Raw genomic sequence first — 19,171 nt, 5'->3', positions numbered from 1 at the left:
GTCGTGGAGATTGTTTTGTTCGCTTGCAGCCGTCTCCTTCTTTTCTGGCGAAGAATGAGACTGCTGCGTTCCGGAGGGGGTCCGTGGGTGGTTGATGCTTGGTTCATCAGGCTGGGGGTGCATCATGTTTTGTGTCCGGTTGCGGCGCTTCGCCATTATTTGCGCACCACGGCTTCTGTGTCCGGGGACGCGCTTTGGGATGATCCGGTTTCCCTTCTTCCCTGTTTGCGGGTTTGGGTCTCCCAGGTTGTCCGCAGGGTTATCAAGTCCAGCCAGCCTGCGGTCTATCCCCGTGCCCATGACGTCCGTAAGTTCGCGGCTCTTGCTGCTGTGTTTGGGAATATGTCTTGGTCTGATATTCGGACGCGGGGTTTTTGGAGGTCGAACAGGGTCCTGGCTGCTCGTTACCTTGTGAATGTCCCTGGGCCTCGTCCGGCCTGTGTTGCTTTGGGTCGGCGGTTGCAGCCAGTTGTCTCGGCTTTGAGTTGAGGAGTGAGCGACGACCGCCTCCCGGGTAAGTCCCTCTTTTTCCATTTGTGGATAGTTAGCTCCGGGGAGCCGATGGGGCTCCCTCCAGAAAACCAGCGTTGAATGTAATGAAACGCCATTTTCTGGGTGAGTCCCGGAGGCTCCCCGGCATTCCTCCCTCCCTCTGGTCGGCGTTTTTTTTGCGTTTTTGACATCCAGCCTCAAGAACTGAGGTGTGGGTAGCCGGCGTGGAGGGTCTGGGGCTCCCCCTTCCCCTTCCCGGGGGAGGGGGGAAGCTGCGCAGACAGCAGCGCTGCGGTGTGTGACGTCACACTAGTTTGCTTGTTTTCTGTTGAGGAGTTCTATCCACTAGTTCGGCTTTTGGTAGCAATTTTAACCAGAATAGGGGTTTGTTTTGAGGCGCTTACCTTTCTGGGTGCCTGTTCCGGTCAATGGCAGACATAGAATGCTTCCAACCACACCGGGGTTTCTATAGGCCATTGCTCCCCTTGCCTTTCTGAGGGGGCCAGGTTCTGGCTGTGGTCCCTGGTAGGCCTAAGAACTCCATACACATGACTGATGCCAAAGTCTGACATTAGCATATCAGCCTGGGAAAGCTCCGGGGAGCCAACGGGTCTCGCCCAGAAAATGGTGTTTCATTACATTCAACGCTGATTATTTATTTATTTATTTATTTATTTATTTATTTATTTATTTATTTATTTATTTATATATATATATACAAGAAGGTACATTGGGTTTGTGAGAATAAATAGCATAGTATTTACAATCTTGTAAAGCCACTAGTACGTGCAGCGTTTCGGGCAGGTCCTTAATCTAACAGATAATATTAAGTAGGTAAATTCTAGCAGAATTAATAAAATAACAGATACATTGCAAGAAAAAAATAAGATGAGAGAGATTAGTAAATATATTAAAGCACATTGGTATATTAAAGCTCTGATAAATAATAAAAGATAAAGATAAATAATAATAATAATTTATTTGCAAGAAAGTACAATGGGTTGGTTAGATTATATAAGCCTGGTATTTTTGCATTCATGCAAAGCCACTAACGTGCATAGCGTTTCGGGCAGGTCCTTACTCTAACATATCAGGTAAGATAAAAAGGTACATTGTAGCAAAGTTTTATATCAACCAATAACTACAATATAAGTCGACAGAGGTGATTACACTGGTAAGAATATGTCTTAAGTAATAATATTGGGGAAGTGGGTAATACAAGATACAGTGCGAGTTTAAAGCATAAGGTAGGAAACTTTGAGGAGGAATTTAGGTACTTTTTGGTTTTACTTTTGAATAGATAAGACAAATAAGATAATGTTTATTAAGGTAAAAGTACATACATTCAAAATAAGTTATAGTATGGAATATAGTATGGAATACAGAGAACATATACGGCGCGCATAGACGAGATAAAGCACCTAAATTATTGGGATCGTCTCAAAGCTCTTCAAATGTACTCACTAGAAAGGAGACGAGAGAGATACCAAATAATATACACATGGAAAATACTGGAGGGACAGGTCCCAAATCTGCACAGTAAAATAACAACGTACTGGAGTGAACGACATGGAAGAAAATGCAGAATAGAACCAGTGAAGAGCAGAGGTGCCATGGGCACAATCAGAGAACACTGTATGAACATCAGAGGTTCACGGTTGTTCAACGTCCTACCAGCGAGCATCAGAAATATTGCGGGAACAACTGTGGACATCTTCAAGAGGAAACTAGATTGTTTCCTTCAAGGAGTGCCGGACCAACCGGGCTGTGGTGGGTATGTGGGCCTGCAGGCCGCTCCAAGCAACAGCCTGGTGGACCAAACTCTCACAAGTCAAGTCTGGCCCCGGGCCAGGCTTGGGGAGTAGAAGAACTCCCAGAACTCCATCAACCAGGTAACCATTGAAATATAATTAACAATATCACACTCTTCAAACACCCCTGGCGTCCGATTTTTTTCTCGAGTCCGAGCGTCGGACTGTGCTGGCGTCCGATAAAAAAATATTTGTACAAAATTCATTTATTATCCGATCGACTTCGGGATTAGATAATAACGATTCACAGACAGTTCACTGTTTCCCCTGACTAGGTACTATTTGTTCCCACTGAAACAAGTCTTGCATTCAGGACTGCAAGACTGTGACCACTGCAAGTGACCTTGCTGGTCACTCCGGGTGTACTGACTTGTCGACCAAGGTACCCCACACATTACTTCTGAGGAATACAAATTTTATAGTAAGGAGGAAACTATACAGGTGTCGGTAAGATCACAGCCTTCCATTAGGGAACAGAAAATGGGGTTGGGTACACTCAACAAATGGCGTTGACATCGACACATCCCTGGAATACAACCTGCCAAATCATTTAACAACCAGGTACCCCATTCACTGCTGGGTGAACAGAGGTGTACAGTTAAAGAGTGGCGCCTAGTCAATCCTCCCCAGCCAGAATATGAACTCGGGCCAAATTATCCGTGAAGTGCGGGTGTCTTACCCCTGTGCCACGGGGGGCTGCTAACAAATGTTAGCAATGCAGGTTGGACAGGAACCATGTGTACTGTACCTCAAATGTTATCAATGCAGGTTGGACAGGAACCATTTGTACTGTACCTCAAATGTTAGCAATGCAGGGAGGACGAACCATGTGTACTGTACCTCATTTGTTAGTAATTTGTGATATAAACTTGTCAAGCATGCACAACATGCACAATGCAGCTTGTGAGCTGTAGGATTGATGCATATTCCAGTATGTAATATAGGTATTCAGTATTGACTATTCTAGTTTCACTCTGGTTTCTTTCACAGGTCCGAGGAGCTCCTGCAATTGCAATCGTAGGTTGCCTGAGTCTTGCTACTGAATTAATCAATTCATCATTCACTGATAAAGAGGAAGTGTTTAAAGCCATATCTGAAAAGCTGGAGTATCTAGTAACAGCACGACCCACTGCAGTTAACATGAAGAAAGCTGCTGATGAACTGACAGCTATCAGCAAAAAATTATGTGAAGATAGTATTACTGTTGCAGATATGATCGAACTGTGAGTACCATATCAAACTATTTCTGCAGTATTAGGCATTTAATGGTTTTAATTTCAGTTTAATTCTAATAAAAATGCATGTCATTTTAAAGAATACATGAAAATGCTGTCTGGTGTTAAGGGGCCCGGTGCTTGTGTACCGAAACTTCCTCAAACACACAAAATTTTTTGTGAATAATATCTTCATGATAAATGCTCCAACTTTTTCTGATGGATCAATATCATACCATGAACAGAAAAAAGTTAAAAAAAAAAATAGAAAAAAAATTCACAATTTCAAATTAGCTTAAAAATATTCAAATGTCACCAATTGTTATTTTATTAACTATTGTCTCAGAATGGCATATAATTCCTTTGAGAGTATAGTTTACTGTAAAACATTTTTTCAATGTTGCCATCCAAATACTGTATGTGGAAAATTTAGATGCCCAAAATTTATAACTCCAAATGTTATGGCTTTGACTAAACGACCCTTAGGACAACTTAGAACTGAGAGCTTTGCACATAATATATAAAAATGGTGAGAACTGGGCAGAAACTGATATTTTTAAAGGTGGCTCAAAGTTGAAAAATCTGTTCATACAGAAAAATTCAGTTAAAGTTCTCAACAATGAATATAGTACTTCAAATTTGACACATCTTGTAAGTTTTAATTAAATTAAGGTGCTGGAGGAAGGGAAGGGAATTATCAGGGGAAAGTGCCAAGCCATTACGCCTATATAGCACTGGGAAGGGGTCAGGATATGGATTTGGGATGTGACGGGGGGGTAAGGAATAGTGCTCAACCACTTGGACGGTCGGGGATTGAACGCCGACCTTCATGAAGCGAGACCATCGCTCTACCGACCACCCCAAGTGGTTGAGCATTTTCAGCACGGAAAAGAAGTAAATTACCAAAGTGTAGATACAGGAGGAGAGCTACGCTCGTGGTGTCCCGTCTTCCCAGCTTCCTGTCATATAACTTGTAATATTTTGACTATTACACATGTCAACGATACAGGTCTATAATTAAGGGGGGTCTTCCCTGCCACCACTTTTGTATATTGGAACTATGGTAGCCTTTTTCCACGCGTCTTGTTACGACTCCTGTAAACAGAAATGCCTGAAAAATCAGGTGAAGTGGAATGCTGAGCTCAGATGCACAGTCTCTCAGAACCCATGGTGAAACTCCATCTGGACCAACTGCTTTGTTCTTACTTAGCTCCTTTAGCATATTTTCCACTTCCTCTCTATGTAACGGGGGGTGGGGGAAATACCTCTATCTTGTCCATTATTCCACCCCCCAGTTAACTAACGAGGCCGGGGAAACAGCTCTCTCTAGTCCGTTATCCCGTCCCCAGTTAGCTAACTATTCTAGAGCACTCCCAGAGTTCCTAAGGCAACCTCTCTCGTTCAACACCTTGTAACCTAGGTATTTGACTACCTAGGTGCTAAGACTGCAAGGCGCCGTCACTTGATCAGTTACCCGAAACTCTAGAGAGAACTCTAGAATACAGAATCATTGCCACAAACGTTTAAGAGAAAACGAAAGGAAAGAAATGAATAGTGAAGTAATTAGAGAGGGTTTGGGGTGAGGGGTAGAGAGGTGGGAGGAGCGATGAGGGTCATTAGTTGAAAGTGAGAGTTTAGAGAGGGGTGGAGGGAGAGGTGTAGATAGGTAGAAGTAGAAGAGTAGATAGTAGAAGTAGAAGAGTAGATAGTAGAAGACGAAATGCTGCCACCATCCATTCATGATCATTACATACAAGACAAGGAATGGAACTTGTCTGTATCACAATATTCACCAAAGATGTTATCATGAGTTCATTATTAGTATGTTCCCTCTGTACCATGTATCAACTCCAAACATGTACTCATAAATATCTTGAATCTAGTAACCACCGAGGCTTTCTCACCTCAACTCAAAGCTCTAGGGGGCAAAGTTAAACACAATTTAAATAATAAATTCATAATTATATTTCACATGAAGTATCATAATTTAGCAATTCAATTAAAATGTTCCAGTTTAATATGCAAAGTGAGTCATCATCCAAGAATTCGAGAACCCTACAACTTGACTGCCCCTGATCATCACACAACATATGTAAACACGACCAAGTCACCTTACTGCTCAACTCACCAAGTGTCTCTGCCTATAGCTGGATAGAGAGGGGGGGGGTCTGTAGTTGACAGAGACTCCCGCCCTGCCGGCCGACAGCCTCCCTGCTAGGGCCGTCTGCTCTGCTCTGCTGGCTGGTCTCCTGTTGCTTAACCCTTAACATGCTCGGGGTCTAATATCCTGCTATCCACACAGGCGCATGTCATTTTGAAAAAAAAAAAAAATTTTTTTTTTTGCTAATCTGTTAAGTTCTGTTCACTGATCACGGGAAAAATAAAAAAAAAATTCTATTGTACTTACTTTTGTTGCAATAGAGCCGAGAAGCTCTGTGATGACGTCACAATCTGCATGTTCGCTCATGCAGTACACGCCCGGGAGGTGTTGCGCACGGTCCTCAAACAGCCAGAGTTGCCACAAATATATTTTCGCGCTATTTATTTACAATGTCTAAGCGCATTTTATCTAATTTTTTTTCACTAATTGTGTTTCAAATACTGTTTGAACATATTTTGTATCAATAATTGTTGCATATTTGAGTATACACAGGCGCACACAAATGTTTTCAATTACGGCAATATAATATGTCATTACAGTCTATTATATTGTATGTTCTGCTTATATTTGTATATATTTACACACACGCACATGCTATCTGCTTATATGTTTACATATTTACACACTCGCACACGCTATACACACTTTGAAGCACACTTAGAAGATTTCTAGACTGTGGTAGTCATTGAAGCAGTCGACAGCACATAATGGGATACCACACGTTTCACACCATGTTTGCACAAGCTTCCGTTTCTTGTCTCTACGTGTCGTTGTTTTACACACCAAGCAATCACGTTGGGCTATTGCACGCTTCACACCAGGTGGCAAATACTTAAGTTTGTGTGCTAGGAAGCCTTCAGTGTGAGCGAGGCGTGGAGTACCAGCATGCTGCAACAGTGGGTTTATGATGGGCCGCTGAATACCTGGGACATCTTTTGCAAACTTTCCTAATAACTGTATTGCAGCATCAAATACAAAGTCACGGAAAGTGGGCTTACGTCCAGTTCTCACAAGGTACATGTTGAAACAGTTCAGCATGCTCATGTCCACAAGATGGAAGAACACTTTTTCGTCCACCTACATGTCTTCCGCACACACTCTGCAGTGCCAATCATCATGTCTGATTTATCAATCAACCGCATGTTGATATTATAGTCTAAAACACAGTCTGGCTTATATAGTGGTGCGTTTGTTTTATGGCTCACTTTCCCACTGTTCACCATTGTTCCATCATGAATTGTTGTCAACAAGTTCACCTCTCTTTTGTCTTTCCACCGAACTGACAGAATGTTATCACTTTTCCTTCTCTGACACTCACCAACTGCAATGTCGTTGTCAAACACAGGCATTTCCCTTCGTTGTGTCTTTACTGTACCAACCAATCCGGTTCTATTTTCTAGCAAGAACCGAGCTAGCAAGGGACTTGTATAGTAATTATCTGTGTATAAAATGTGTCCCTTGTTCATCCACGGAGCCATGATGGTCTTCACTACACTCCCCGAGAATCCATGTTCGTCGTTACCGGGAATGTCTACATCACTAGCCGAGTACAGAATCATGTGTAACACGTATCCTGTCTCACAATCACAAAGAACAAAAAATTTCAGGCCAAATCGGTTTTGTTTTGAGGGAATGTACTGTTTGAATGGAACACGCCCCTTGAAAAGTATGAGAGATTCATCAACCACCAGCTTCTGTGCTGGTACGTAAAAATCTCTGAATTTTCCAATAACATCGTTCATGTAGTGCCTCACTCGCCACAGTCTATCATCAGGTGTTCGGTCCTGAACACTTCCAAAATGTAGACACCTGAGGAGTATCTGAAACCTGTCTCGTGACATATATTTCCCGAATAAAGGTGTTGGTATTGTCTTGTCCTTGCTCCAATAGTCATTTATTGCATGTTTGTGACAGTGCTTCATCAACAAACAGAGTGCCAAAAACACATACATTTCCGCCACTGTGGTATTTTTCCAACGCTGCAGTCGTGAAAATTCTGTGATTTCCCTCTCAATCAGGTAAGCAGCATGCAGGTTCGTTTGGTGTACAATGTATTCCATGAGTGGTTCATCATAGAATGCTGTAAAATATTCCATCTCAGCCATGTCCTCACCTTGATTAGGGAAAAGGTTTGTAATCCCTACATCTTTATCGTCAAAGTGAGGAATATTAGGAATAAAATCGTCACCATCACTCCACTCAAGTACACCAGGCGTCCTGCGAGATGCAGAGGAAAGACGGCGAGGAAGCGATGCATACCGGCGACCAGGAGCTGAATACCGTCTGCGAGAAGCACGGCGGCTACGTGCACGTGAGGTGGTTGCACGTGAGGTGGGTGCACGTGAACACGAGGGTCTTGGTCCCTCATGTGGTGCCATGCGGTGGCGCTTGGCCGGGCGAGATGCTGCTGACGCGACAATTTCTCGCCCAGTTACACCACTGGTACCAGCCACAGGCTCAATAAAACTTTGATCTGAGTCACTAAACCCAGAAAAGGAGTCACCTCCCTCTGACTCGTCACCCTCAAACAGAAAATATCCACAGGAACTGTGAGGTCGTGGTAGAATTGGGGTAGAAAATGGGTGAGGAGGCATGGGAGAGCGTATAGGCCTCGCCATGGCATGGCGGTCATTCTCACTTTCACTGCTGCTGCTACTATCACCCGACAACTGTGTATAATCCTCATCGTTGTCTGAATCGTCAAACACACTTTCTTCACCTTCAGAGAATAATTCGTGGGCTATTTGCTCTGGGGTGAGGGACTGAGTGGTGCGTGCCCGTGAGGCGTTTGACCGTGCGCTCGCCATGGTGACTCTCGCTAAACTGAGGCCTCCCATGCCATCGGATCGTGAGCTGGATTTTTTTTCAAAATGGCCGCTGTTTACTAGAGCCCCTGGGCAGCGTATGGGACCCCCAGCTACACCGCGGGCCATTCAAATCGTGCGCGGTACCCATACACTTCATATGAAGTGAAGCGCAGTTGACTGGTAAAACGATTTACACTTCATATGAAGTGATGCGCACTTTAAGGGTTAATGCTCTATGCTCCCTCAGTATATATTGGGGACCCTAGTACTAACTCCGCCCACAAGTAGATAGCCTCCGGCACTACCAAGCCACTCCTTAAACGTCGGCATGTTTGAAAGCTACCAGACTACAATTATAAGCTTAGCGGAAGCAAGGTGAAATTCTCATGATCTGACCTCAGGTCACTTGGGGTCATTAACGGTTAGAGGTGTGAGATCTCCGCCGACAACTTGGCGCCTTTCCAAATCCCTGTCTGTGACTCATATTCTATATATATTTTAAATAAACTAACCCAAACACTGTTACAGTGTTACATCTAGACACCTCTATGTTGTTCTCTGGAATTCTCATTGTGTCTGGTTCTCTGAAGATTTCATTTTGTACAAACACACTCTGGAACTTTTCGTTTAATGTTTCACATATTTCATTTTCGTTTTCTGTGAATCTGTTTCCCTTTTTCAACCTCTGAATATTATCCTTTACCTGCAATTTGTTGTTTATGAATTTGTAAAATAGGCCTGGTTCTGTTTTACATTTGTATGCTATCACTTTTTCAAATTTTTTTCTGCCTCTCCTCACGGCTGTGTAGTTGTTTCTCACATCTTTGTATCGCTGGCATGTTTGGGGGTTTGGCCTCTTCCTATATTGATTCCATTTTTGTGTCTTTTGGTCTCTGGCCCTCTTGCAATTTCTGTTGAACCAATCCTGTTTCCTAGTTTTGCATCTCTACTTTGGTATAAATTTTGTTGTGCCTTTATCATATATTTCACAAAACTTGACATACATTTTGAGATATATACAAGAGTTGTTACATTCTTGTACAGCCACTAGTACGCGTAGCGTTTCGGGCAAGTCCTTAATCCTATGGTCCCTGGAATACGATCCCCTGCCGCGAAGAATCGTTTTTTCATCCAAGTACACATTTTACTGTTGCGTTAAACAGAGGCTACAGTTAAGGAATTGCGCCCAGTAAATCCTCCCCGGCCAGGATACGAACCCATGACATAGCGCTCGCGGAACGCCAGGTGAGTGTCTTACCACTACACCACGGAGACTGTGAAGACATCTTATTTACTTTGTCCTAGCAGCAAGTCTTTCCAATCAAATTCCTTTAAGAAATGTCTGAGTTCCCCATAATGACCTCTCCTGAAATCAGGTTTTAAAACTGCTTCAACCTCGTTTTCTTCCAGATAATAACGCTTTGCATACTTTATTCCCTAAAAGACATGGTCACTTTTACCCAAGGGAGGAAGGTACTGAATGTCAAATATCTCTTCGTCTTTCCTGGTAAATATCAAATCCAGCACAGAGGGAACATCCCCCTTCCCTCTTCCTCGTAGCTTGTTTAACATGTTGAAACATGAATGTTTCCAGGATGAGGTTTATGAATCTACAAGTCCAAAAATCCTCTGCTCTTGCTACATATGCCTCCCAGTCTATGGATTTCAAGTTGAAGTCGCCGACTACCAACAGTTGTGATCTATCTTTATCAGCTGTCGCTATAATTTCTCTCATTATTGTTATAAGACCCTCTCGTTTACTATCTAGCTCCTCCTTTGTCCATGTGTTGTTTGGCAGGTGGATTATATGCATTTATGATCAGTTAGTTTATCATCCTGATTGCAGATGTCTTTTGGACGTTTTGCCTCTACGAGGTTTAGTTTCAGGCAAGGCAAGTGCAAGAAGCCAAATGCCCACGGGCACCCAAATCCTCGGCCTCCAGGGATGCCGAAAAGGAGGGAATCTGCACGTGAAGGCTGCACCTGACCGATATCATTAGGAAGCACGGGGTTGAACAAGCACGCATTGAGGTGCTCAAACTCGCCCCTAAGGAAAACCTGAACGACCATAGTCAACTCCCACCACTCAAGCTTGCGGGTCCAACAGAATGCATGCCACGCCCCCAACGTAAAGAAAGGACAGTCTGCTAGGCCAGGAAGACTCTGGCATTTTGTAATGCACCCAGTAATTAATGAAAGAGGAGCGAAACTCATTCATTATCGAGGCGTAATCCGGGTCTCGCAGGAGGTAAGCCGCAAGGGCATCCCGCACCTCCCTCGGCGGGTTGCAGGAGGCCGAAAACCTTAAAAGGAGTTAACTGAGGTACCCAAGGGAACCCGGAATTGAACTCGGGGAAATAAAAGGAAATAAAGAAAAATCCAAAATATTTCTTCTCATATGCGAAATCAAAAGCAAAAACCACTGCCAGTATTGGACCTATTCGTACAAGTGAAGGTTCATACACGGAGGATGACAAAGAAATTAGTGAAATCCTAAAAAAGCAGCATGAGGACATCTTTAGCACTCCAATAAACAACATGAAAGTGGAAGATCCAGACAATTTCTTTATGCGGGATATTCAAACCCCTGTAAATATAACTGATATCAACACGAGTGCACTAAATTTTGAAAGAGAAATTGAAAACATGCCCATGCACTCGGCCCCAGGTCCAGACTCATGGAATTCAATATTTATAAAGAAATGCAAAGTGCCGGTAGCACAGGCACTCAGTATAGTGTGGAGGAAGAGCTTGGACACGGGGGAGATACCAGATGCACTTAAAGTAGCAGACATAGCCCCTCTACACAAGGGAGGGAGCAAAGCATTGGCAAAGAATTATAGACCAGTTGCACTAACATCGCACATCATAAAAGTATTTGAGAGAGTGATTAGGAGTCAGGTCACCAATTTCATGGAGACCAATGACCTTCACAACCCACGCCAACATGGATTTCGAGCGGTAAGATCGTGCCTCTCACAGCTACTTGAGCACTAAGACAAAGTCACTGAGGCATTAGAAGAAAAACAGAATGCTGATGTGATATACACGGACTTCGCAAAGGCTTTCGATAAATGTGACCATGGCGTGATAGCACACAAAATGAAGTCAATGGGAATAACCGGTAAAGTAGGACGCTGGATACTCAGTTTTCAGTTAAACAGGACTCAGCGAGTAACGGTCAACCATATAAAATCTAGTCCAAGTGCAGTTAAAAGCTCTGTACCTCAGGGTACAGTCCTTGCACCGCTGCTTTTCCTTATTCTCATATCAGATATAGACAAAAATACAAGTCACAGCTTCGTATCATCCTTTGCAGATGACACAAAAATCAGTATGAAAATTACCTTGGCTGAAGACATTGAAAAACTTCAAGCTGATATTAACACTTTCTGCGGATGAGGACTCCTCCCGGCGTCCTGTTTCGCCTACCCGCTCCCGCATGGTGGACATAAATTTATGTCCTCTTTTAAAATATTTGTATAAAATTCAATTTTTATCCGATTTACTTTGGGTTTGTTTCAAACTGCGCGCCATGAGGCTCTCTTTCTCACCAATAGGCTGCATGGTACAATAAGTTCATGAAAGGTTCACAAACATAACAAAAGTAAAAACATTTCGTGTGTGACTCTCACTGATATGTTCCAGCGTTGTTTTACATTTGGCGCTATTCTATCTTACGCTTTGTTGATCTTTTTTACCTACGGGCTCATAAAACATTCTATTGCGAACACATTGACACAAAAATGAATGACGTACATAGAATAATAATGTCATGAGAGTGAAATAAGTATAAACTTTCAAAGCGCCGTGTGTCGTCCCGTCACCGATACCGGGTAACAGTTCCACCACTTCCCACACTCTTGCGGGTGGGCCGCAATCATTATTCTACGTTTATATTCATATCACTGTGTTGGGAATTTCATTGCGAGTCCATTGATACCAAAATTAACGCTGTAGGACAAGTGTGGAGGTGATAACAATCCCAAGAGTAAAAACATTTTGTTGCTGTTGGGCGCTCACGGCGAGTCATCTTTGTAGTTATTTATTTGGTGCTGGTATCCCTATACGTTTCGTGACTTTTTTTTACTGATGTTCTTCTAGAGAATTTTATTGCGAACACGTTGGTACCAAAATGAAATACGTAGCTCGAGAACTAAGGTCAGGAGAGTAAAAAGAGTATACACATTTTTGTTTTTACGCTTACGCGGCAAAACGCCGTGAGCACATACTGCTTTTTTTTTTTACCTTCGCCGGGAGGCTGAAAGTGTTAATAAAGTTTTCGACTGGGCATCAGAAAATAACATGATGTTTAACAGTGATAAATTCCAGGTACTCAGGTACGGTAAAAATGAGGACCTTAAACCTAATACAGAATACAAACACAATCAAATGTACCCATAGTAGGAAAACAGCATATAAAGGATTTGGGAATAATAATGTCTGATGACCTAACGTTTAAGGAGCATAACCAAGCAAATATTGCGACAGCCAGAAAAATGATAGGATGGATTACGAGAACTTTCAAATCCAGGGATCCCATCACAATAATTGTACTCTTCAAGTCACTTGTGTTGTCCCGTCTTGAGTACTACTCAGTACTCACTTCCCCCTTCAGAGCAGGAGATATTGCTGAAATAGAGGGAATACAGAGAACATATACGGCACGCATAGACGCAATAAAGCACCTAAATTATTGGGATCGTCTCAAAGCCCTCCAAATGTACTCACTAGAAAGAAGACGAGAGAGATATCAAATAATATACACCTGGAAGATACTGGAGGGCCAAGTACCAAATCTACACAGTAAAATAACAACGTACAGGAGTGAACGATATGGAAGAAAATGCAGAATAGAACCAGTGAAGAGCAGAGGTGCCATAGGCACAATCAGAGAACACTGTATAAACATCAGAGGTCCGCGGTTGTTCAACGTCCTCCCAGCAAGCATAAGAAATATTGCCGGAACAACCGTGGACATCTTCAAGAGGAAACTAGATTTATTCCTCCAAGGAGTGCCGGACCAACTGGGTTGTGGTGGGTATGTGGGCCTGCGGGCCGCTCCAAGCAACAGCCTGGTGGACCAAACTCTCACAAGTCAAGCCTGGCCTCGGGCCGGGCTTGGGGAGTAGAAGAACTCCCAGAACCCCATCAACCAGGTATCAACCAGGGGGAGGAGTCGAGCTCATATCAAACCCATACAGGGGGGGGGGTAGTAAAACCCCCTCCCCCTGTATTAACAAGCCTCGTGCCGAGGGTACCAACACCCAAGCAAGGTCAAATGGGGCCAAGGCCACAAGTCAACTCCTCCTCAGCCCCAGGATCCTCCATGTTTCATGATCCTCCATGATCCAGGGCTGAGTTATCCTTCAAACCCTCTGCCTCTGGAGAAAAAGCAGAATCCACTGGAAAAGCAGGGATGACGGGGGCCCGCTGGCCCGACCCAAAAGCCCTGGCAGGAAGAACAGGCTCGAATGCCTCTGCCGCCAAACTGAAAGGGGGGCAGTCCCTGAAACCGCCTGAGTCTCACCACCAAGAAAGCCATGCCCCGACTCTGAAACGCTCAGACATTTGGGATCCGGGACCAGGGGGGGGGGGCAAAGAGGGGAATAGGAGGGACCACAGTAGGGGAAGGACAAGGAGGCGCGGACGAAACCAAAGTCGAGGCGAATAACACCCCCCAAGTCCGGGTCTCTATAATCAAAGCGGGGCAGCTGCGGGGCTTCTGGAGAGGCAACCATCCGAGCTCGTTGCAGCAACATGAACTGTGCATGCAACGCTGAAGCTGCCTGCACCCAAATATCAACATCAATGGACTGGATGAATTGAAGCACAAGCAAGGAACACCACTCGCAGGACTCCAGGTCAAAGATGTTATTGACTCAACAGACAGCTGGTGGAGGCAAAGACGGTGAATGTCACCCTGAGATCAGGGGGACAGAGTAACCTTCAAACTCCCACTAAGCGAGGTGGGGGACTCGGTCTCCTCCATCGGACTAATGAGCCCCAATGGGGTTTCCAGGGGCCCTTAGGCTGACTGCTAAGGGAAGCTCAGGCAAGATACTGTTAACTGGTTAACCCAGAGCTACCAAGCAAACAAACTAAAAGTTTAACCCCTGCGACGTCTGCAAGCACGGGGACCAAGCAGAGGGCCACCAAAATCATACAAGTCGTTCTACAGCCACACCAGGCAGACCCCCACCAGGCAAAACAAAACAAAAGAGAAACCCCACAAAAGCACAACATCCCCATGGGTACAGAACCTGTCACTATGCATATATCAGAAGTTGCACAGTACCTTGCACCCCAGCCAGCGACAATACTACCTCCTACCCAAGGTCAAACAGGAGTAAGAACCTCCCGAGCTGAATCCCAAAGGCGGCAATCACTAAGCAGCAGCAGAACCACGCAGAGGTAGTCTCCCAAATGGTTCAAGGGAAGGTAACCCTAAATCGCAAGGGCAGGACTTACAGGGCACCTAGGAAATGCTGGCCCTAGGTCCATGCAGCCGCCAGTACTCTGTGTTACTTCTGGCTCGCACACCACCATCACCACTAGTATGCAGCACTGCTCAAAGGATGGAGCCAGAGTTGATCAACTGCCACCAGCACAATAGCCTAGTGAACTGGGGTTGGCTAGCCAGTGGCATCGTGCTTGTTTGCTTGTTTTTGATTTAGAAGTTCTGTTCGCTAGTTCGGCTTCGGTTTGCAGTTTTTTAATTAACCAGCTGTAGTTTGTATTGGAATTCCTACCTTTCTGGGTGCCTGACCTGGTGCCAGACATAGACTACTTCTAATTACACACGGGTGTCTATAGGCCATTGTTCCTCGTGCCTCATCTGAGGGGGCCAGGTTCTGGCACTGGTCCCCGGTAGACCTAGAACTCCATTGATTGACTGAGGCCACGGTCTAATATATGCACATCAGTCCAGTATAGCTCTGGGTAGCCAAAGGGGCTCTCCACAGAAATTTCTTCAATTTTATTAAAGCATTATTTGTATTTTTCAGGGTAACTAATTGGTGCCAGAAGATGTTAGAAGATGATGTAAACACCAACAAAAAGATTGGTTGGTTTGGTGCCGACTCCATATTAAAGGCTGCTGGAGACAAGAATGTACAGCTTCTCACCCACTGCAACACTGGCTCGCTGGCCACTGCTGGCTACGGCACGGCGCTTGGGGTTATTCGCTCCATTCATGAGCAGGGACGCTTGGGTAAGCTCTTAAAATATAATTTTGTTTGGTTCCACATGCTTTATAGGCTCTAACCACTGTACTGTGCCACTATAAAATATGAGAAGCCCCTGGTGCACAGAAAAAAATTATTCCTCAAAATTTGTTTCATCTTATATTGTTAAAATGATATGATAATAGGAACTAAACAAAATTTTGTATGTGACATAATTTGGCCGTAATGGTATGAGTTGGAACTCTGGCAATATTAACTCGCTGAGAGAGTGAACACACCACACTATCAGTGGTGTATTCCAGCCGAGCAGTGTGGCAGGGCCTCCTGCAAATATATTTTATGTGGAGAGCCCCCCCCCCCCCCCCCCCGGCTCACCAGATCTATACTGGGCTGATATGTGTGTATTAGACTATTAGTTTGGATCCGGATCGACAATACGGCTCCATTCGGACTGCTCCTCAATGGTTCATTGCCTGAACCGAGGGGATTCGATGAGGTCCTTGGCTCTTTGGGGCTGGGCGCTGCGGGTGACTTGTCTGCTGAATTCTCGGAGTTTGGCTCTCCTCACGGTTCATGTCCGGGGGTGGGGGGGGGGTTCCAACATCTTGGCGGACGGCCTGTCCCAGTTCATTTCCCTGTCCACACAATGGATGGTTGATGCTGACTCGTTAAGTTGGCTCTGCCAGACATTCGGGCGCCCGGAAGTGGACCTCTTCACGTTGGCGTAGTCGGTGTCTTCCGGTATACAGTGTGTCCTCACTTGAACGAACTATATGGGGCGAGGCCGATTCGTTCCAGTGCGGAATTCGTTCCATCCGTCCGGCCCCAAAAAACCCCCTCCGACCCCCCCCCCCCCAAAAAAAAAAAAAAAAAAAAAAAAAAAAAAAAAAAAAAAAAAAAAATTAACCTTAATTTATGTAATCTTTCTAAATCTAAAATCTAGTTTATAAATCTAGCAATAAATTGTTTCTGTGTTTTACTGTACTTACCTTAACAGTTGAGTTGTGTAGTGCAGACTTTTAGCCTCAATACCCTGAGAGTGCCAGATATGATATGAATATAAATTCATTAATGAACAGTAACTTTTCTAACAAATGTACATTATACACTACAGTCTGTACATAAAGTACAAACCACTAGAATCACACTACAGTACTTAAGTAAACGTATACTGTACTGTATCACTTAAACTACACTTTTTACACTTTGTACATTTATGTCATTAGAACTGTGTTGTACAGCTCAATTGGCACTCCCAGGTAAGTTATGGCTAGTGCTGGGTGCTGGTCCAGTTGCCTGGGCATCCTCAGGTAAGTCCTTGCTGGTGCTAGGTGCTGGTCCAGTATCCTGGGCATCCTCAGGCGAGTCCATGCTAGTGCTAGGTGCTGGTACAGTATCCTGGGCATCCTCAGGTAAGTCCATGCTAGTGCTAGGTGCTGGTCCAGTTGCCTGGGCATCCTCAGGTGAGTCCTTGCTAGTGCTGGGTGCTGGTCCTGTAGGCCTACTGTTAAGCTGTACCAAAAACTTTTGAATCTTAGTTTGTTTCTTCATTATGAGCTTCTTCATTATAATATCTTTCAATCCCCTTAGGTGTAGATAATAATCTGCCACGTCTTCATCATCAGTTACAGCAACCATATCAAGCAGCTGATTAAGGTTTTGCAATGATGCAGCATATGGAATAGGTAACATGCTACAGGTATCTTCCTCCTCTTCCGCATCCTCATCACCATTACCAGTAACACACTGAATAATCTCATCATCAGTTAATTCACCATAACCTGGATCATCAGCATCATTATCTAACCACTCAGTCACATCAGAAAGTTGCAAATCTTCCTCGCCAGCATCTCTTAATGTCTCAAAAATCGCATTATCAAAGCCCTCAAAATCATAGTCATCTTCGTCTTCATTCTCACCAGATACCGGACTCAGAATTTTATTCCATGCGTTCTTTAATGTGGTGACCTTCAACTCGTTCCATTGTTTGGCCCAGATGTAAATAGCGTCTTTAATTGAATATTTCTTGAAGTTTTCTAGTGTTCTACTAGCTCTTGTATCCTTATTAAGCCTCTCGTCTTCCTGAGAGAGCAGAACTTCCATTATTTCTACATTCATAGCTCTCTTATAAAGCCGTTTGAGAGCATAGATAACCCCCTGATCCATGGGCTGTATTAAAGATGTAGTATTTGGTGGTAAAGCCATACATGTTATTTTACCATCAGGCGATGTTAATTTAGCAATGGGGTGAGCTGGGGCATTATCAACCAACAGCATTGCCTTTACATCAGCAGGACGAATGCCACGCTCATTGATCTGATGCTTTCTTACTTCTTTACAAAAGTGATTCTGGAACCAGTCTTCAAAAATAATCTGTGTGAACCAGGCATTTTTGGTGTTGTAGTAAACGACAGGTAATCTGTTCATGCAGTTTTTCAATGCTCTGGGGTTGGCAGATTTCCCAACAATTGCGCACTTTGTTCGGTGACTGCCATCTGCATTACCGCACAATAATGCTGAAATTCTTTCCTTGCTTACCTTGCGACCAGGAATACTCTCCTCAAGCCTAGAGGCCAAAGTATTTCTTTGAAGGCATTTCCAGTTAAAGCCTGTTTCATCTGCATTGTACACTTGAAACCAGCTTAGATTATTAGATACCATGTGCTGAGAAAGTTTATATTTAAATGCATTAACACTTCCTACATCTGCACTTAAGGCTTCGCCACAAATTTTCTTGTTAATGATGCCATGCCTCTCTTTAAATCGACATACCCATCCAGTGCTAGCCTTGAAATTGTCAATGTTTAACTTTTCAGCAAGTCTTTCAGCTGCATTTCTAATAGAATCAACTGAAACAGCAATTCCTTTCGCACGATGCTGTGTAAACCATTTGAATACAGCAGAGTCCAAATCCGTATATTTAGCAGGCTTCAATGTTTTCCTGTTGCCTATTGCATGAGTTTGACTTTGAGCAACGAATTTCCTAATATTATCCTTCTGCTTTTTTATATCACAAACTGTAGCTTTACCGATGTTGAATTCTTGGGCGAGACGGGTGACTGAGTATCCACGCTCTGCTTTCTCTATTAAATCAATTTTCTGATCAATTGACAAATATTTTCTCTTTCGTTTTAAATCTTGAACACCACAAATGCTGCTCTGAGACATCTTGACAGAGTATAAGAGTTCAAACGATAAAAATTGTTCAAAATTATCCTTCACGCGCGAGCAACACGTTTTCACACTGAGAGGAGGGGAGACAAATGGTGCCAGCCACCTCACCAAGGCCTAACGTTTACACGACCTGTGCTTGTTTTATTGGCCTACTCAAAATTTAATCTAAATAGGCTTACAAATTGTTTTCAAATAATATTGTTTGTTGTTATAATTAATAAAATATTGTCTGTTTTGAAGTTTTATTCATTTTATACAGTACAGTACTGTATTACATAAAACCTAATGTATTACAATACAGTACGTAGGCTGTTAGAGGAGGGAG

General features: G+C 43.7%; 1 protein-coding gene across 2 annotated transcripts in view; it reads left to right on the top strand.

Annotated features, from left to right (window-relative positions):
• Window positions 1–19,171, top strand: part of LOC123770548 (methylthioribose-1-phosphate isomerase) — a 177,077-nt gene that overhangs the window by 14,533 nt on the left and 143,373 nt on the right. For both annotated transcript variants that reach the window (XM_069301891.1, XM_045762558.2), the window contains exons 2-3: window positions 3,294–3,526; window positions 15,493–15,698. In XM_069301891.1, coding sequence (XP_069157992.1) covers window positions 3,294–3,526; window positions 15,493–15,698 — 439 coding nt within the window. The remainder of the gene's footprint in view (window positions 1–3,293; window positions 3,527–15,492; window positions 15,699–19,171) is intronic.

This window comes from Procambarus clarkii, chromosome 46 (genome assembly GCF_040958095.1).
Source record: "Procambarus clarkii isolate CNS0578487 chromosome 46, FALCON_Pclarkii_2.0, whole genome shotgun sequence".
NCBI lineage: Eukaryota > Metazoa > Arthropoda > Malacostraca > Decapoda > Cambaridae > Procambarus > Procambarus clarkii.
Note: the sequence above shows the minus strand (reverse complement) of the source record. Positions and strands in the feature narration are given on the sequence as shown.